Source organism: Nerophis ophidion, linkage group LG27, assembly GCF_033978795.1.
Source record: "Nerophis ophidion isolate RoL-2023_Sa linkage group LG27, RoL_Noph_v1.0, whole genome shotgun sequence".
Classification (NCBI taxonomy): Eukaryota; Metazoa; Chordata; class Actinopteri; order Syngnathiformes; family Syngnathidae; genus Nerophis; species Nerophis ophidion.
The window spans coordinates 4,703,120-4,717,647 of record NC_084637.1 but is presented as its reverse complement, the minus strand read 5'-3'; the positions used below and the strand labels follow the sequence as shown (position 1 = coordinate 4,717,647).

The window sequence follows — 14,528 nt, the reverse complement described above, 5'->3', positions numbered from 1 at the left end:
GCACCTTATGTGGTGTGCCTTATATATGAAAAAAGATCTGTTAGAATAATTATGTATATATTATCATCATAACTATATACTTAAGGGCCGTTACTATAAAATATTGTCAATTTGTGTTGAAGGGTTTTTTCTGTATTTGTGCAAAGATTGCTTGCCTTTCTTTTCCATGAGTGTTCTGTTCAGATACCGCCTGCTGACTGCCAAGGCCAAACTTTGTGTTCTGGGACCAGCACAAGAACAGACTGGGCGATAGCACCAAGTGTCAACATATTTGCAACGTTGTATCATCATATCTTGTCGAGTCCACTCCCCCCTTTTCCCTCAGTCACAATGATGTAATAGGGATTTCCTTAATAAATACAGGAGGCTGTGCTTTAGAACGTTGTTTCGGATCTGTAACTAGAGTACAGCCCAAAACACGTGTCTCCTCATGAGCTCTATTTAACTCTGTGTCTGCTTGGTTCCTTGGTTCTTGTCGGATTAATTGATGTCACCAGTGTTTGAACCTGACAGATCGCAAATAGTCCATTTATCGGCAGTGCGCCATAAAGTACTATCTATCTATCTATTTATAATCTGGTGCGTCCTATGGTCCGGAAAATACGGTAATTTATGGGAGTACGTCATAATCATGAAGTGACAAACACAACACAAACAATACAACAAACTGACAAAAGCAATAGATTACGGTAAGGGCTGGAGTAGAGCCGTTTAACTCCAAAGAGTTGAAAGGCTATTCACCTTCGTGAACCAGATCTACACCCTTGAAGGCCTCTGTCACATGTCCTCTCTCAATCTCTCGCCGTGGCTCAAAGAAGGATGACTGCTTAATGGCGTCCTGTAACAGTGAGAGTAAGACCACTTAACACGAACCCGGCAACGATGTACAACCAGATAGGTGTTTTTTCTTCACCTCGATCGTAAAAATCGGGTTTGGCAAGTCTTCATAGCTGATATTCACTGCTGACGCACCTCTTTTGGCATGAGCTCTGGAGTCCGCCAAGACAGCACACACTATGTGACCGATGCATGACACCTGGACACACGGAACTAGCACATGCACATTTTCTGCTGACAATTACATCCAAGATTAACAAATGACTGACCTGTGACCTAGCAAGCACGTCTTCATCATAACCACAAAGGATGCGGGTTTTCTTCCCAGGAATATCTTTGGCCGTGATGACGTCAATGACACCAGGAAGTAGTAGGGCTTTGCTCACATCCACGCTTCTGTTAAAACAAAAATAAAAACACGAGTCATGCAGAACATGTTGAATGTGTTGATGTCCAGAATCCTTTTTCCTCACATGATCTTGGCATGTGCTTTTGAGCTGGTGACCAGAGCCAGGAAATGTTCGCCATCAATTGTTGGGAGATCATCGCAGTAAACTGCCTCTCCGGTGGCCTGGCTGATGGCGGATCGATGCATGACGGGTCGGCCCACCGGGTCATGTTCGCTCTGGCCCTCAGAGACATTCTAAAGAAGAGGCAGCTAGGCTTATTTGACGAATATGTGCGTTTGAAGGAGAAAATGGTGACCTATACTGACATTGAACTCCTGTTGGCTCCGCTGGATCTCTCTGGGCAGAGGCTCAATCTTCTCCATGGCTTCCTCTTCAATCACGTTCTTCAAAAGACAATAATTTACCATGCCAGCGAAAATTCTCATTCATCCAACGGTCATTGTATTCTCAAGGCATCATTCTGAGAATTGACCATAAGTGGACTGTTCAGCAATTCTTAGAAAACATTTCTCCTGAGCTAGCAGACTTCATCAGTCCATACTCACACACTTTAGTTAGACAGCTCTGGTTTGAGGTCATAGTGCAGGATCCAAATGATGTAAAGCAAGTCTATTCAACTGGCTGCCAAATATAGCCAGAATGAGACCATACTGGGCACCGAGTTCAGTTCAAAACTTGGGAGACAAACATTTTTGCAACAAATTCCTAAAAACACTAGAGTGCTCCTGTTGTATGAAGGCACTTTGACCATTGTATGCACAGATACTTGCATTGGCATTGGAACCTTGCTAGCAAACATGGAACACTGTGTTCCAAAGTTGTGATTTACATAACTGAGGTGTTCCTCAAAGGCCTACTGAAAGCCACTACTAGAGACCACGCAGTCTGGTAGTTTATATATCATATTAATATTGCAACACATGCCAATACGGCCGGTTTAGTTCACTAAATTACAATTTTAAATGTCCCGCGAGGTATGCCGTTAAAAACGTCGCGGAATGATGACGCGCATGATGACGTGTGTTTGTGACATCATTGGTTGGAGGGGACATACTAGCTCAGCACCACTTACGGCTAAAAGTCTTCTCTTTTCATCGCATAATTACACAGTATTTTGGACATCTGTGTTGCTGAATCTTTTGCAATTTGTTCAATTAATAATGGAGACTATGAAGAAGAATGCTGTTGGTGGAAAGCGGTGTATTGCAGCTGTCTTTAGCACCGAAACACAGCCGGTGTTTCTTTGTTTGCTTTGAAGCTTCAACACAGAGCGGTCAAGCGAACATGTTTCTCTACGTCAACCAGCATGTTTTTGGATGGGAAAATCGTGATATATAACTTACCGGAGACATCAGTGGATTACGCGTCCTCCTGCAGTAGCTGTCAAAAAAGGCAGCTGTGAGCTTGGCTCCTCGGGTTCTCTCTGAGACACTGGCGTGTTCACCGCAGCCATCCGACTTTGAGGTATGTCTTTACAATCTCACTAAAACACTATTAAAACAATAAGCAGATAAGGGATCTTCCAGAATCATCCTAGTAAATAAATGATAAATGGGTTGTACTTGTATAGCGCTTTTCTACCTTCAAGATACTCAAAGCGCTTTGATACTACTTCCACATTTACCCATTCACACACACATTCACACACTGATGGAGGGAGCTGCCATGCAAGGCGCCAACCAGCACCCATCAGGAGCAAGGGTGAAGTGTCTTGCTCAGGACACAACGGACGTGACGAGGTTGGTTCTAGGTGGGATTTGAACCAGTGACTCTCGGGTTGCGCACGGCCACTCTTCCACTGCGCCACGCCGCCCCCCATGTGTCTAATTACATCTGAAACGCTCACACTGCCGCCGCCCGGAGCCGTCGCTTTTTATTTAGTTTTTTTCTAGTCCTTCACTCTCAATATCCTCATCCACAAATCTTTCATCCTCGCTCAATTTAATGGGGAAATCGTCGCTTTCTCGGTCCGAATCGCTCTCGCTGCTAGTGGCCATGATTGTAAACAATGTTCAGATGTGAGGAGCTCCACAACCCGTGACATCACGCGCACATCGTCTGCTACTTCCGGTACAGGCAAGGCCTTTTTATTAGCGACCAAAAGTTGCGAACTTTATTATCGATGTTCTCTACTCAATCCTTTCAGCATAAATATGGCAATATCGCGAAATGATCAAGTATGACACATAGAATGGACCTGCTATCCCCCTTTAAATAAGAAAATCTCATTTCAGTAGGCCTTTAAAGTAACCCTTTAAAGGGGAACTGCACATTTTTTGGAATTTTGCCTATCGTTCACAATCATTATGAAAGACTTGCCAACAAACGTAAATAAAAGTCCACTAACAGTGAAGATAACTGGAGGTCCTGTATTGCGTCCATAAAATCCAATGAACAACCATTCAAAAACTGCCAGCAATATAATTTGTGACTTGAATATTAACCAAGTATTAGTGATATTACCATGAATTGATTAACGTGGACTTAAACAAGTTGAAAAACTTATTGGGGTGTCACCATTTAGTGGTCAATTGTACGGAATATGTACTGTACTGTGCAATCTACTAATAAATGTTTAAATCAATCAATGTTTTTATAAGCGCTAACACGGACCAACTATTTATAGCGGCGCCGTGGTGACTACCGTGTGTCCCCATGTTTACATCATTGATCGGTCTGCTGCTTTCTCACTTCCTTGCCCCCTGAAAGTTAATTGCATATCATGAATCATGCATCTCACCTGGACAGAAGAAGTTTGCAGACTTATTCTGACAAGTTGTGACACTAAAAGACGCTTTGTCCCCCCAAAGCCTCCCAGGACTATTGTCATTCTTCATCTAAATGGGAATAAACTGTATGTACATTCCAGTAGTCGGCATCCTAATGACAACAGACCTTGCACAGTAAGTGATGTTATATTATGTTTGTTGGCTCTCATCATTAAGTGTATGATTGATTGATAATTGATTGAAGTCTGCATTGAGTAATAATCAGTGATGAAGAAAAATAAAAAGCAAACGTTGTTTTTGAAATCAATGCTTAAAATGATCAAAATACGTATGTATTAAATGTTATTATAAATATACCTACATCATGTAAACCCTCGATAGGTGTTTGGATGTTTTTTTAAGGGCTTTATAGGCTGAATTGCGCGGCACCGGCTGCCATTGGCTCCATTGTAAGCCAACTTTTGATCGCATTTATTTCATATTTAGAACAGGGGTCTCAGACACGTGTTATTTTGCGGCCCCCACCTTAATATGAAAGTTTATTGTTAGCGCGCCACGCGAGTTTTATATAAATGGCGTTATTTGGGTCCAAAATGGCTCTTTCAACGTTCTGGGTAGTCTACCCCTGCGTTAGTGGAAAAGCGGCAAATGAGTGAAAGTGACAAAGACGTTGCCATGGAGACCAGGGTTTTCTTATGTGCCTGGCTGCAGTCACAGCGCGACACCTGTCCGTCAGTAATAACAGTCCCCGATAACCTGGACTAATTCAAACAGTTATTTTATTCTTTAATTTGCTTTGCCTCACACGATGAACACTACATATGTTTCTATATGACGCCAGATAACACTCTGGGAGCCGTAACTTTTTTGCGCTCGTCATCCCGGTACTTTCTCGGCTATTATCTGTTGACTGCCGTGTTCCTGAAGGAAAGAAAAGTGGAACGACACACGTTGCGGAAATAAAATTATTCTCCGTGCGTCGGCTAAATACAAATAGATCCCACAACCCCAAACATGTCTTTTTCAAAGCCTGCAGTGTAGAGAAAGGTTAGTGATGAGCAAAGACAATTCCAAGGAAAGTGGGAGATGCAACATTTCTTTGTTGAGCACAGGGTCTTATTTGCACAGAGAAAGTTGCGGTGCACAAGGAATACAATTTGTAACGTCATTATACAACCAGACATGCTGAGGAGTATGCAACATTTTTTTTTGAGAAATCTTTTCTTACGTCTCAGCCTCACCCAGACTCTGCGTCCAGTGGACCCCAGGTAAATTGAGTTTGAGACCCCTGATTTAGAATGTAAAAAAAAATCTGACCCGACCTCGGATAAGCCCAAGAAGATGGATGGATGGAAAAAAACAAAAACATCCATCGTTATTTCTCTCAATGATTGTGAACGATAGGCAAAATTCTAAAAAAAAGTGCAATTCCCTTTAAGTCCTCTACTTGTAGGCAGTGACAATTGTTTTTTGTGATGTGATTTATGTAACTAAGGTGATACTGTAGCCTTCTTACTTCAGATGCAGTCAGTAAACGAGGGATGGTTTGCCCAGGGGGTAAATTTAGCCTCTGATCCAGTAGCTAGCTATTCAATGCACTGAGAATACTTGACCAACGTTTCCATTATAAACGAGGTAGGCTGGACCATGCAGCAGGTGCTTACCATCTTTCTGAGGGTCTGAAGGATCTCTAGATTGAATTTGAAAAGGAAACTGAGAGTCAAAGAGCGACGGAACTCTGCTTTTCCTCCTGGAATCGAAGGTGGGATGTCAAATTCTTTGATGAGGATGTCGTAAGCCTGGCTGAGGGTTTCATCATTCCACGGTCTGGATAAGATGTTAAAAATTAATGGTGAAACATCAACAATCTATAATCACTGCTTTAGATTCATTCTACATGGATTGTCAAGAAGATGGATTGTCAAAACTAACAGAAACAATATTAAGAATGCTCTAATCTTGTGGTACTATATAAAACATGGCTGACCGTGCAATGATAGCAGCACAAGTTTTGGCGGCGCTGGCTGTGGTCGCGCCTACACCTCCATAGTAAATACTGATATCTTCTACTATTCTGGACCCTTTAGAGAACATCACTCGCATCCCAGTGGTCACTGTAGCAAATGCGCTCTCCTTTCTTGGAGCCTGACGGAACGCTCGAACAAACTCTCCCTGCAGTACAAACATGACATGGCACCATAAATCTATGCTGTTTTTAGTATGTTTATGTGTGTACTTTTTTAGTATTTTCAAAAGCAATATTTTCACCTTTCTGGAGAAAGGGATTAGCACAGAGACAACAATCTCCTCTGGCTTCAAGATGGTCTTCCCAAGGCTCACAAAGAAGTCCTGATTGAGTGGAACCTCCCGTTTTCCTTCTGGTGATGCAGAATAAACGTGTGATTTGCTGAAGTGGTGAAAGTTCCTGTTTGTCAGTATCTTACCACTGTTGATGACGCTCACGCTGCAGTTACCGGCAGCAAAAACTGGGTTTAGGTCAGAGTTTGGATATGCACTCATAATGTTTCCTCCAAGAGTCTGAAAAATGAAAACATGTGACACACAATTCACAGCCTTCGTGACACAGAAATATAAATGTATAATCACTTCATGATAATATTATTGTTGTGGCACACGTGCAGTCTGCGTCTTCCTCCGCGGCGGTTCACGCTTAGCGCAGCACGTCCACGCAGTGACAAGCCTGCACTTATTTTCCAATCTGCTCAAATGGTACTGATGAGGGCATGCTCAATAAAGGACCAGTGGACCCAAGGATCGGCGCGGGAACTTAGTTTCTCTATCGGATACCATAGGGCTTATGCTCTCTCTCTCTGCGCTTTTCCCTCGTGTTCTGACATCCTTGTTTGTTCTCCGGTGTTTTCGCAGTGTTTCCCTTCCGTTGCCCTGGATTTGGACTGCCTCCCTCGTTTCCCGACTCCTCGCTCGCCCCCGGACTCTGACGTCTCTCTCTGCCCCACAGACCCCTCGCGTATCTTGGACTCCTTTTGCCTTGCCCTCTTTGGTTTCTGTCTGCTTCCTCATTCAACATTTACGGTGACATTTAACAGCCAATCTACACACATAGTCTCACACATACACTCTTGGATTTTGCCACACACCATTCTATAGTTTATTAGTATTGTTTATTATTATTATTGTTTGGTATTAGTATGTATACTTTGTTTTTATATTTAATCATTTGTACATTACTTTCCCCTGGTGTCCGTTTGCTGTCACCCCCTTAGTTAAACCATAATAATCATACAATAACCTACGTGTTTGATTATTAGATTTTTCTATGAACAAACTGATGGATAACTTGCTTTGAAAACCATAAGTCAAGGTGACAGGTAGATACTTACAACAAAAATGTTTGGAATACACAATATTATAATTAGTGCACAATCAAATCACAACAAAGGTTAAAAACAAAAACAATGCCTTTGGTAGTCTACTCACAGCAACATTGCGGATCTGCTGGCTTCCCAAATTCCCTAGCTGCTTGATGAGCGCTCTGAACAGCTCTGTCTTCTCCTCTGGAAACTGGCTGCAAAACTTATTTAAAATAGCCCGGGTCTCAGAGAGGGTGTAGCCCGCTCCCAAACAAACACCTGCAGAGAACCAATAACTAGTGACATGGACCTTGATCAGATTATCAAAGCACAGCCTGATAGATTTTACCCACCATGTGGCGTCTCAGTCACCTCAAAGAGCTCCAATACTCGGATGGAAGATATCACCAATGGATGCAGAACGCCTTTGAATTTCATATCCGGACCTTTGACACCAAGCACAAGGATCAGCAAATTGCAACCACCCTGCATCCTGTTTTTTTCTTATCAGAATTAATCCTCAAATGACATATTCATTTGGACCTAAATTAGTATTCCCCATGATCAGCGGAGCCTTTGGGTTGCTGGTCTTGAGCTGGACCAGCTCCTCTAGCAGAACAGGGGACTTCCAGGTCATCCTCTCCCCACGAAATGTGAGTGTTTGTGGCCTGTCGGTTTCCGCCATCAGCTGGGGGTAAGAACACAGACGGGTTGGACTGTCTGAGGGAGCAAAGTGAGTAGTCCAGCAAATGGAACACTTTGTGGGTTTACAATCAGTTCCGGGGGAAAGATCAGGTCTTGTGTCGCGTCCAGTGGCAGAAAGTCCAACTTGTCAAACAGCAATGGAGTTTCCTGGGAAGCAGAGACAATGTAAGGCATTCATGTACAAATATAAACTAGAAATGTGTGGTCACGAGGCGATGATACAGTCAGAACTCAGGATCGGGGTTGTTCCAATACCAAAACTTTGATACATTTCCAAATAAAGGGGACAATAAGAACATTTCATTATTCGTGTCGGGGAAAAAAAAAGTACTGGTATTTTTCAGAAGCCGTATAGTAACGTTTTTAATTCATGAGCACTGCGGTACTTTATTAGTACCGGTATTCCGTAAAACCCTACTAGGGATGCAACAATTTGTAAAAACCACAGTATTACGGTTTCAGAATCTTCTCATTAATGGCATGGCGCCTTTTTTTTTTTTTTGTCCTGTCCAGCTTCTCAGGCAAATCCTATAGTTGATGTAGATGTAGATTTAGATTTACTTTACAAAAGAGAAGTGTAGGATACTTCTCTTGTTATCTAATTTGAATGTGACTTTATTAAATGTATTTATATTATCATTTGGTGCAGCCGGGCCGGAGCAGGAGGGAATAGAAAGAGAAAAAAAGGAAGACAGAGGGGGAAATTGTGGGGATAAGAGGGGGATTAGACAGAGAGACAAAAACAACAACAGCAAATACAACAACACCAGCACATACATAATATGTACAAATATGATCGTAAAAGTGATAGCAAATAAGCAGTTAGTGATATAAATAATATAGTAAGGACAATGAGCATTTTTACACTAAAACTGGAGCAATACAAATACCAATAGAAAAAGCGCTATTGATCATGAACAAAACCAATAGATTACCTCTATTATCAACAATAAAGTTGGTCAAATGCAACGATACGTATACATAATGATAGCTAGAAAGATAATTAAAAAAATAAAAATAAATAAATGGAAAAAAAAGAAGAAAAAAACAGAAGGAATACCGAAAGATGAAAAGGAAGAGAGAGAGAGGTGTTTCTGAGAAACTGCATTTTCAAAACTGATATAAAAATATCCACTATAAAGGACACAGCGTCTCTGCAAGTAAAAGTTGAGAGACGCAGTGGATGTTCCCGCAATTCTTCGCTTTTAAAAATACTTGTTTGTAGTAACAAATATGTTTAGAACATTTGAGCATCATGTTTGTGTTCAATTACAGTACTTGTCTTTATTCTAAATATTCCTGAAGCTTCAATTTACACACTATGGCATTTTTAGGGCTTTTTTTGGACATACACCACAATAATAATACTGCACCATGAAGTTTCTACATTGTAACATTCCTTAGTCACAACCTGGGGTGGTATTGCTCATGTTGTTACATTGCTGATGTTGTTAGTTTCCACTACATTAATATAACCAAATAATTCAAAAGTAGTATTGCAAACTACTCCTGCATTAATATGATTGTTATTCTAATCATGCAGTAGGAAACAAATACTCCAAAAACAGCTTAAAATCACTAACAATTGCATACTTATCAGGATAATTGTCAGGCTTGGACATGGATTGAGTGTGCTCCTTCGACGCAGCGGGATTACAGGACGAGCCAGGCGTGAATTCAGGTACATGATTTAATTATTATTACTCAAAATACAATAATAAAGGCAAAACAAAAAGCACACTCGATGGCGGATAATCTAGACCAGGGGTGCCCACACTTTTTCTGCAGGCGAGCTACTTTTCAATTGACCAACTCGAGGGGATCTACCTCATTTATATATATCATTTATATTTATTTATTTATGAAAGAGACATTTTTGTAAACACTTTAAATGTGTTTAATGATAATACAAGCATGTGTAACACATATAGATGTCTTTCTTTCACGAAGACAAGAATATAAGTTGGTGTATTACCTGATTCTGATGACTTGCATTGATTGGAATCAGACAGTAATGATGATAACGCCCACATTTTCAAATGGAGGAGAAAAAAAGTTGTCCTTTCTGTACAATACCACATGAAAGTGGTTGGTTTTTGGCATCTAATTCATCCAGCTTCCATACACTTTACAAGAAAAACATTGGCGGCCAATTCCGTAGCTTGCTTGATTGACATTCACGGCACCCGAGGGTCTTGTGAGATGACGCTGGCTGCTGCCAGTTCATTATTATGAAAAAATGACAGAGAGGAAGGCGAGAAACACTTTTTATTTCAACAGACTTTCGCGCCGTCCCTTCCGTCAAAACTTTAAAGGCCGACTGCACATTTCCTATCTTCACAATAAAAGCCCTGCTTCATGCTGCCTGCGCTAACAAAATAAGAGTCTCGGAAAGCTGGCGTGCACAAGTGATGTGCACGCCAGCTTTCTGAGGGATCGCTTGTGCACGCCAGTTTTCCGAGACTCTGTATTTAGTTAGCGCAGGCAGCATGAAGCAGGGCTTTTATTGTGAAGATAGGAAATGTGCAGTCGGCCTTTAGAGTTTTGACAGAAGGTACGGTGCGAGAGTCTGTTGAAATAAAAAGTGTTTCTCGCCTTCCTCTCGGTCATATTTTCATAATAATGATCTTGCAGCAGCCAGCGTCATCTCACAAGACCCTCCGGTACCGTGAATGTCATTTAAGTGACGTCTTAGTGAAGATTGATGATCACTCATTTTTAGGTCTATTTTTTTTAAAAGCCTGGCTCGAGATCGACTGACACACCCCCCGCGGTCGACTGGTAGCTCGCGATCGACGTAATGGGCACCCCTGATCTAGACTAAAACTTAGAACAAAAACAGCACAATGGCAATGCATTCTACAAAACAAACAAAAGATACGATCAAAAACTTACTGTGACAAAAAAACGAGAGGCGTAAATAGCAAGGTGCGTGGCAGGGGATCAATGAGCAGCAAAGGTCGTAGAATATAATGATGGTTAATGTTCCCAGACTGATGGACAGAAAGAAATTGACTTAAATAGTGGCTGTGATAATTAGGAACAGGTGCGGGACTGAGGGCATGGGCGTGACTAGGAGGGCAAGGTGAAAAGCAATGAGTTGTCATGGTAACAAAACAAACCAGGAAGTGAAAAAACGGAACAAGAGTCCAGAAAATAAAACAAAACATGATCAAACATAAAACCAGATTTACAGACGTGACAATAATGGAGTTATAAAGGCATTTGTTGTGTACAAATGTCAAGTAGTGTACTAGTATTTAGATAGTGAGTTTAGTTTACAGTAGACCCCTGCTTATTTGTGGTTTGACATTCACTCCCCAGCATATTTTTTTGTTGTTTCCTTTTTTGATGGTTACTTAAATTGAATGTAGTTTGAATGCTCTACCTCAGGGGTGCCCATTACGTCGATCGCGAGCTACCAGTCGACCGCGGGGGTGTGTCAGTCGATCTCCAGCCAGGCTTTTAAAAAAAATAGACCTAAAAATGAGTGATCATCAATCTTCACCAAGACGTCACTTAAATGACATTCACGGTACCGGAGGGTCTTGTGAGATGACGCTGGCTGCTGCAAGATCATTATTATGAAAATATGACCGAGAGGAAGGCGAGAAACACTTTTTATTTCAACAGACTCTCGCGCCGTACCTTCCGTCAAAACTCTAAAGGCCGACTGCTCATTTCCTATCTTCACAATAAAAGCCCTGCTTCATGCTGCCTGCGCTAACTAAATACAGAGTCTCGGAAAACTGGCGTGCACAAGCGATCCCTCAGAAAGCTGGCCTGCACATCACTTGTGCACGCCAGCTTTCCGAGACTCTTATTTTGTTAGCGCAGGCAGCATGAAGCAGGGCTTTTATTGTGAAGATAGGAAATGTGCAATCGGTCTTTAGAGTTTTGACGGAAGGGACGGCGCGAAAGTCTGTTGAAATAAAAAGTGTTTCTCGCCTTCCTCTCTGTCATTTTTTCATAATAATGAACTGGCAGCAGCCAGCGTCATCTCACAAGACCCTCGGGTGCCGTGAATGTCAATCAAGCAAGCTACGGAATTTGCCGCCAATGTTTTTCTTGTAAAGTGTATGGAAGCTGGATGAATTAGATGCCAAAAACCAACCACTTTCATGTGGTATTGTACAGAAAGGACAACTTTTTTTCTCCTCCATTTGAAAATGTGGGCGTTATCATCATTACTGTCTGATTCCAATCAATGCAAGTCATCAGAATCAGGTAATACACCAACTTATATTCTTGTCTTCGTGAAAGAAAGACATCTATATGTGTTACACATGCTTGTATTATCATTAAACACATTTAACTTGTTTACAAAAATGTCTCTTTCATAAATAAATAAATATAAATGATATATTTAAATGAGGTAGATCCCCTCAAGTTGGTCAGTTGAAAAGTAGCTCGCCTGCAGAAAAAGTGTGGGCACCCCTGGTCTACCTGAAGGGAGAGTGCTGCAGCTCTGAATCCAGCAGAGGGCACTATATCAAGTCAATAGCAGGAAGATTATTTGTCAAGATGTTGTGATGTGTAATTGCACTTTAAGTAAGCACACATTCTTAGGGCCTAAAGGTGTGTGTAATAAGCTAACTTGAGCTGCTCAAAGCTTTTCCAAATATATTCAAACTGTCTTTTTACAAAACACAAAACCAGTGAAGTTGGCATGTTGTGTAAATAAAAACAAAATACAATGATTTTCAAATCCTTTTCAACTTATATTCAATTGAATAGACTGCAAAGACAATATAATAAAGGTTTGAACTGAGAAACGTATTTTTTAAATAATCATTAACTTACAATGTAATGGCAGCAACACATTGCAATAAAGTTGTCACAGGGGCATTTTTACCACTGTGTTACATGGCCTTTCCTTTTAACAACACTCAGTAAATGTTTGGGAACCGAGGAGACCACTTTTTGAAGCTTTTCAGGTGGAATTCTTTCCCATTCTTGCTTGATGTACGGTTGGTAGAGCTACCGTGTCAGCAATTTAAGGGTTGCAGGTTCGATTCCCGCTTCTGCCATCCTAGTCACTGCCGTTGTGTCCTTGGGCAAGACACTTTACCCACATGCTCCCAGTGCCACCCACACTGGTTTAAATGTAACTTAGATATTGGGTTTCATTGTGTAAAGCGCTTTGAGTCACTTGAGAAAAGCGCTATATAAATATAATTCACTTCACACTTAAGTTGTTCAACAATCCGGGGTAAAATGTTGTTCTTAAACTGTATTTGCTCGGGCATTTGTTCACAAAGTGGTGACCCTCTCCCCATCCTTGTTTGCAAATGACTGAAGCTGCTTGTATACCCAATCATGGCACCCACCTGTTCCCAATTAGCCTGTTCACCTGTGGGATGTTCCAAATAAGTGTTTGATGAGCATTCCTCAACTTTCTCAGTCTTTTTTGCCACATGTGCCAGATTTTTTGAAAAGTGTTGCAAGCATCAAATTACAAATGAGCAAATATTTGCAAAAAATACCAAAGTTTACCAGTTGGAACTTTAAGTACCTTGTCTTTGCAGTCTATTCAATGGAATATAGGTTGAAAACGATTTGCAAATCATTGTATTATTTGTTTATTTCCGGTTTTGTATTAGCATAATACTGGAGAGAAAAAAATGGTTATTAGTCAATCCACATTAAGGAAGAGATATCATGTTTGAATTGTGTAAAGATCTTAGACACACATGTACTGTAATAAGTGAAGTTAATTATATTGATATAGTGCTTTTCTCGTGGGCTTCACGGTGGCAGAGGGGTTAGTGCGTCTGCCTCACAATACGAAGTTCCTGCAGTCCTGGGTTCTAATCCAGGCTCGGGATCTTTCTGTGTGGAGTTTGCATGTTCTCCCCGTGAATGCGTGGGTTCCCTCCGGGTACTCCGGCTTCCTCCCACTTCCAAAGACATGCACCTGGGGATAGGTTGATTGGCAACACTAAATGGTCCCTAGTGTGTGAATGTGAGTGTGAATGTTGTCTGTCTATTTGTGTTGGCCCTGCGATAAGGTGGCGACTTTTCCAGGGTGTACCCCGCCTTCCGCCCGATTGTAGCTGAGATAGGCGCCAGCGCCCCCCGCGACCCCAAAAAAGGGAATTAGCGGTAGAAAATGGATGGATGGATAGTGCTTTTCTCAAGTGACTCAAAGCGCTTTACATTGTGAAACCCAATATCTAAATTACATTTAAAACCGGTGTGGGTGGCACTGGGAGCAGGTGGGTAAAGTGTCTTGCCCAAGGACACAACGGCAGTGACTAGGATGGTGCAAGCAGGGATCGAACCTGCAACCCTCCAGTTGCCCCAATAAATACAATTAAAAAAAACAAACAAAAAAACTGTAATGTGTATACTGCACATTAAAAAAAATATCTCCCTTTATTCCCCAGGATAAAATCTCAACTTACATCATATTTTTCTTCCTCGCTGCAGCAGTTTTTCTCACCGTTGACTTGGCAGCAGTTGACTTCCTGCATGGATTAAACATACTTTAGTTGAAGCATTTAAAAAATAGC

At 41.4% G+C, this 14,528-nt stretch overlaps 1 protein-coding gene across 1 annotated transcript in view; it reads right to left on the bottom strand.

The window, feature by feature from the left end:
• The window catches only part of LOC133544201 (aldehyde oxidase 1-like), a 44,165-nt gene that overhangs the window by 14,095 nt on the left and 15,542 nt on the right, over positions 1–14,528 (bottom strand). The window contains 14 exon segments of the mRNA XM_061889324.1: positions 742–838; positions 914–1,036; positions 1,107–1,233; positions 1,311–1,480; positions 1,553–1,630; positions 5,641–5,803; positions 5,964–6,148; positions 6,245–6,354; positions 6,421–6,514; positions 7,436–7,587; positions 7,662–7,754; positions 7,852–7,996; positions 8,080–8,160; positions 14,421–14,483. Coding sequence (XP_061745308.1) covers positions 742–838; positions 914–1,036; positions 1,107–1,233; positions 1,311–1,480; positions 1,553–1,630; positions 5,641–5,803; positions 5,964–6,148; positions 6,245–6,354; positions 6,421–6,514; positions 7,436–7,587; positions 7,662–7,754; positions 7,852–7,996; positions 8,080–8,160; positions 14,421–14,483 — 1,681 coding nt within the window.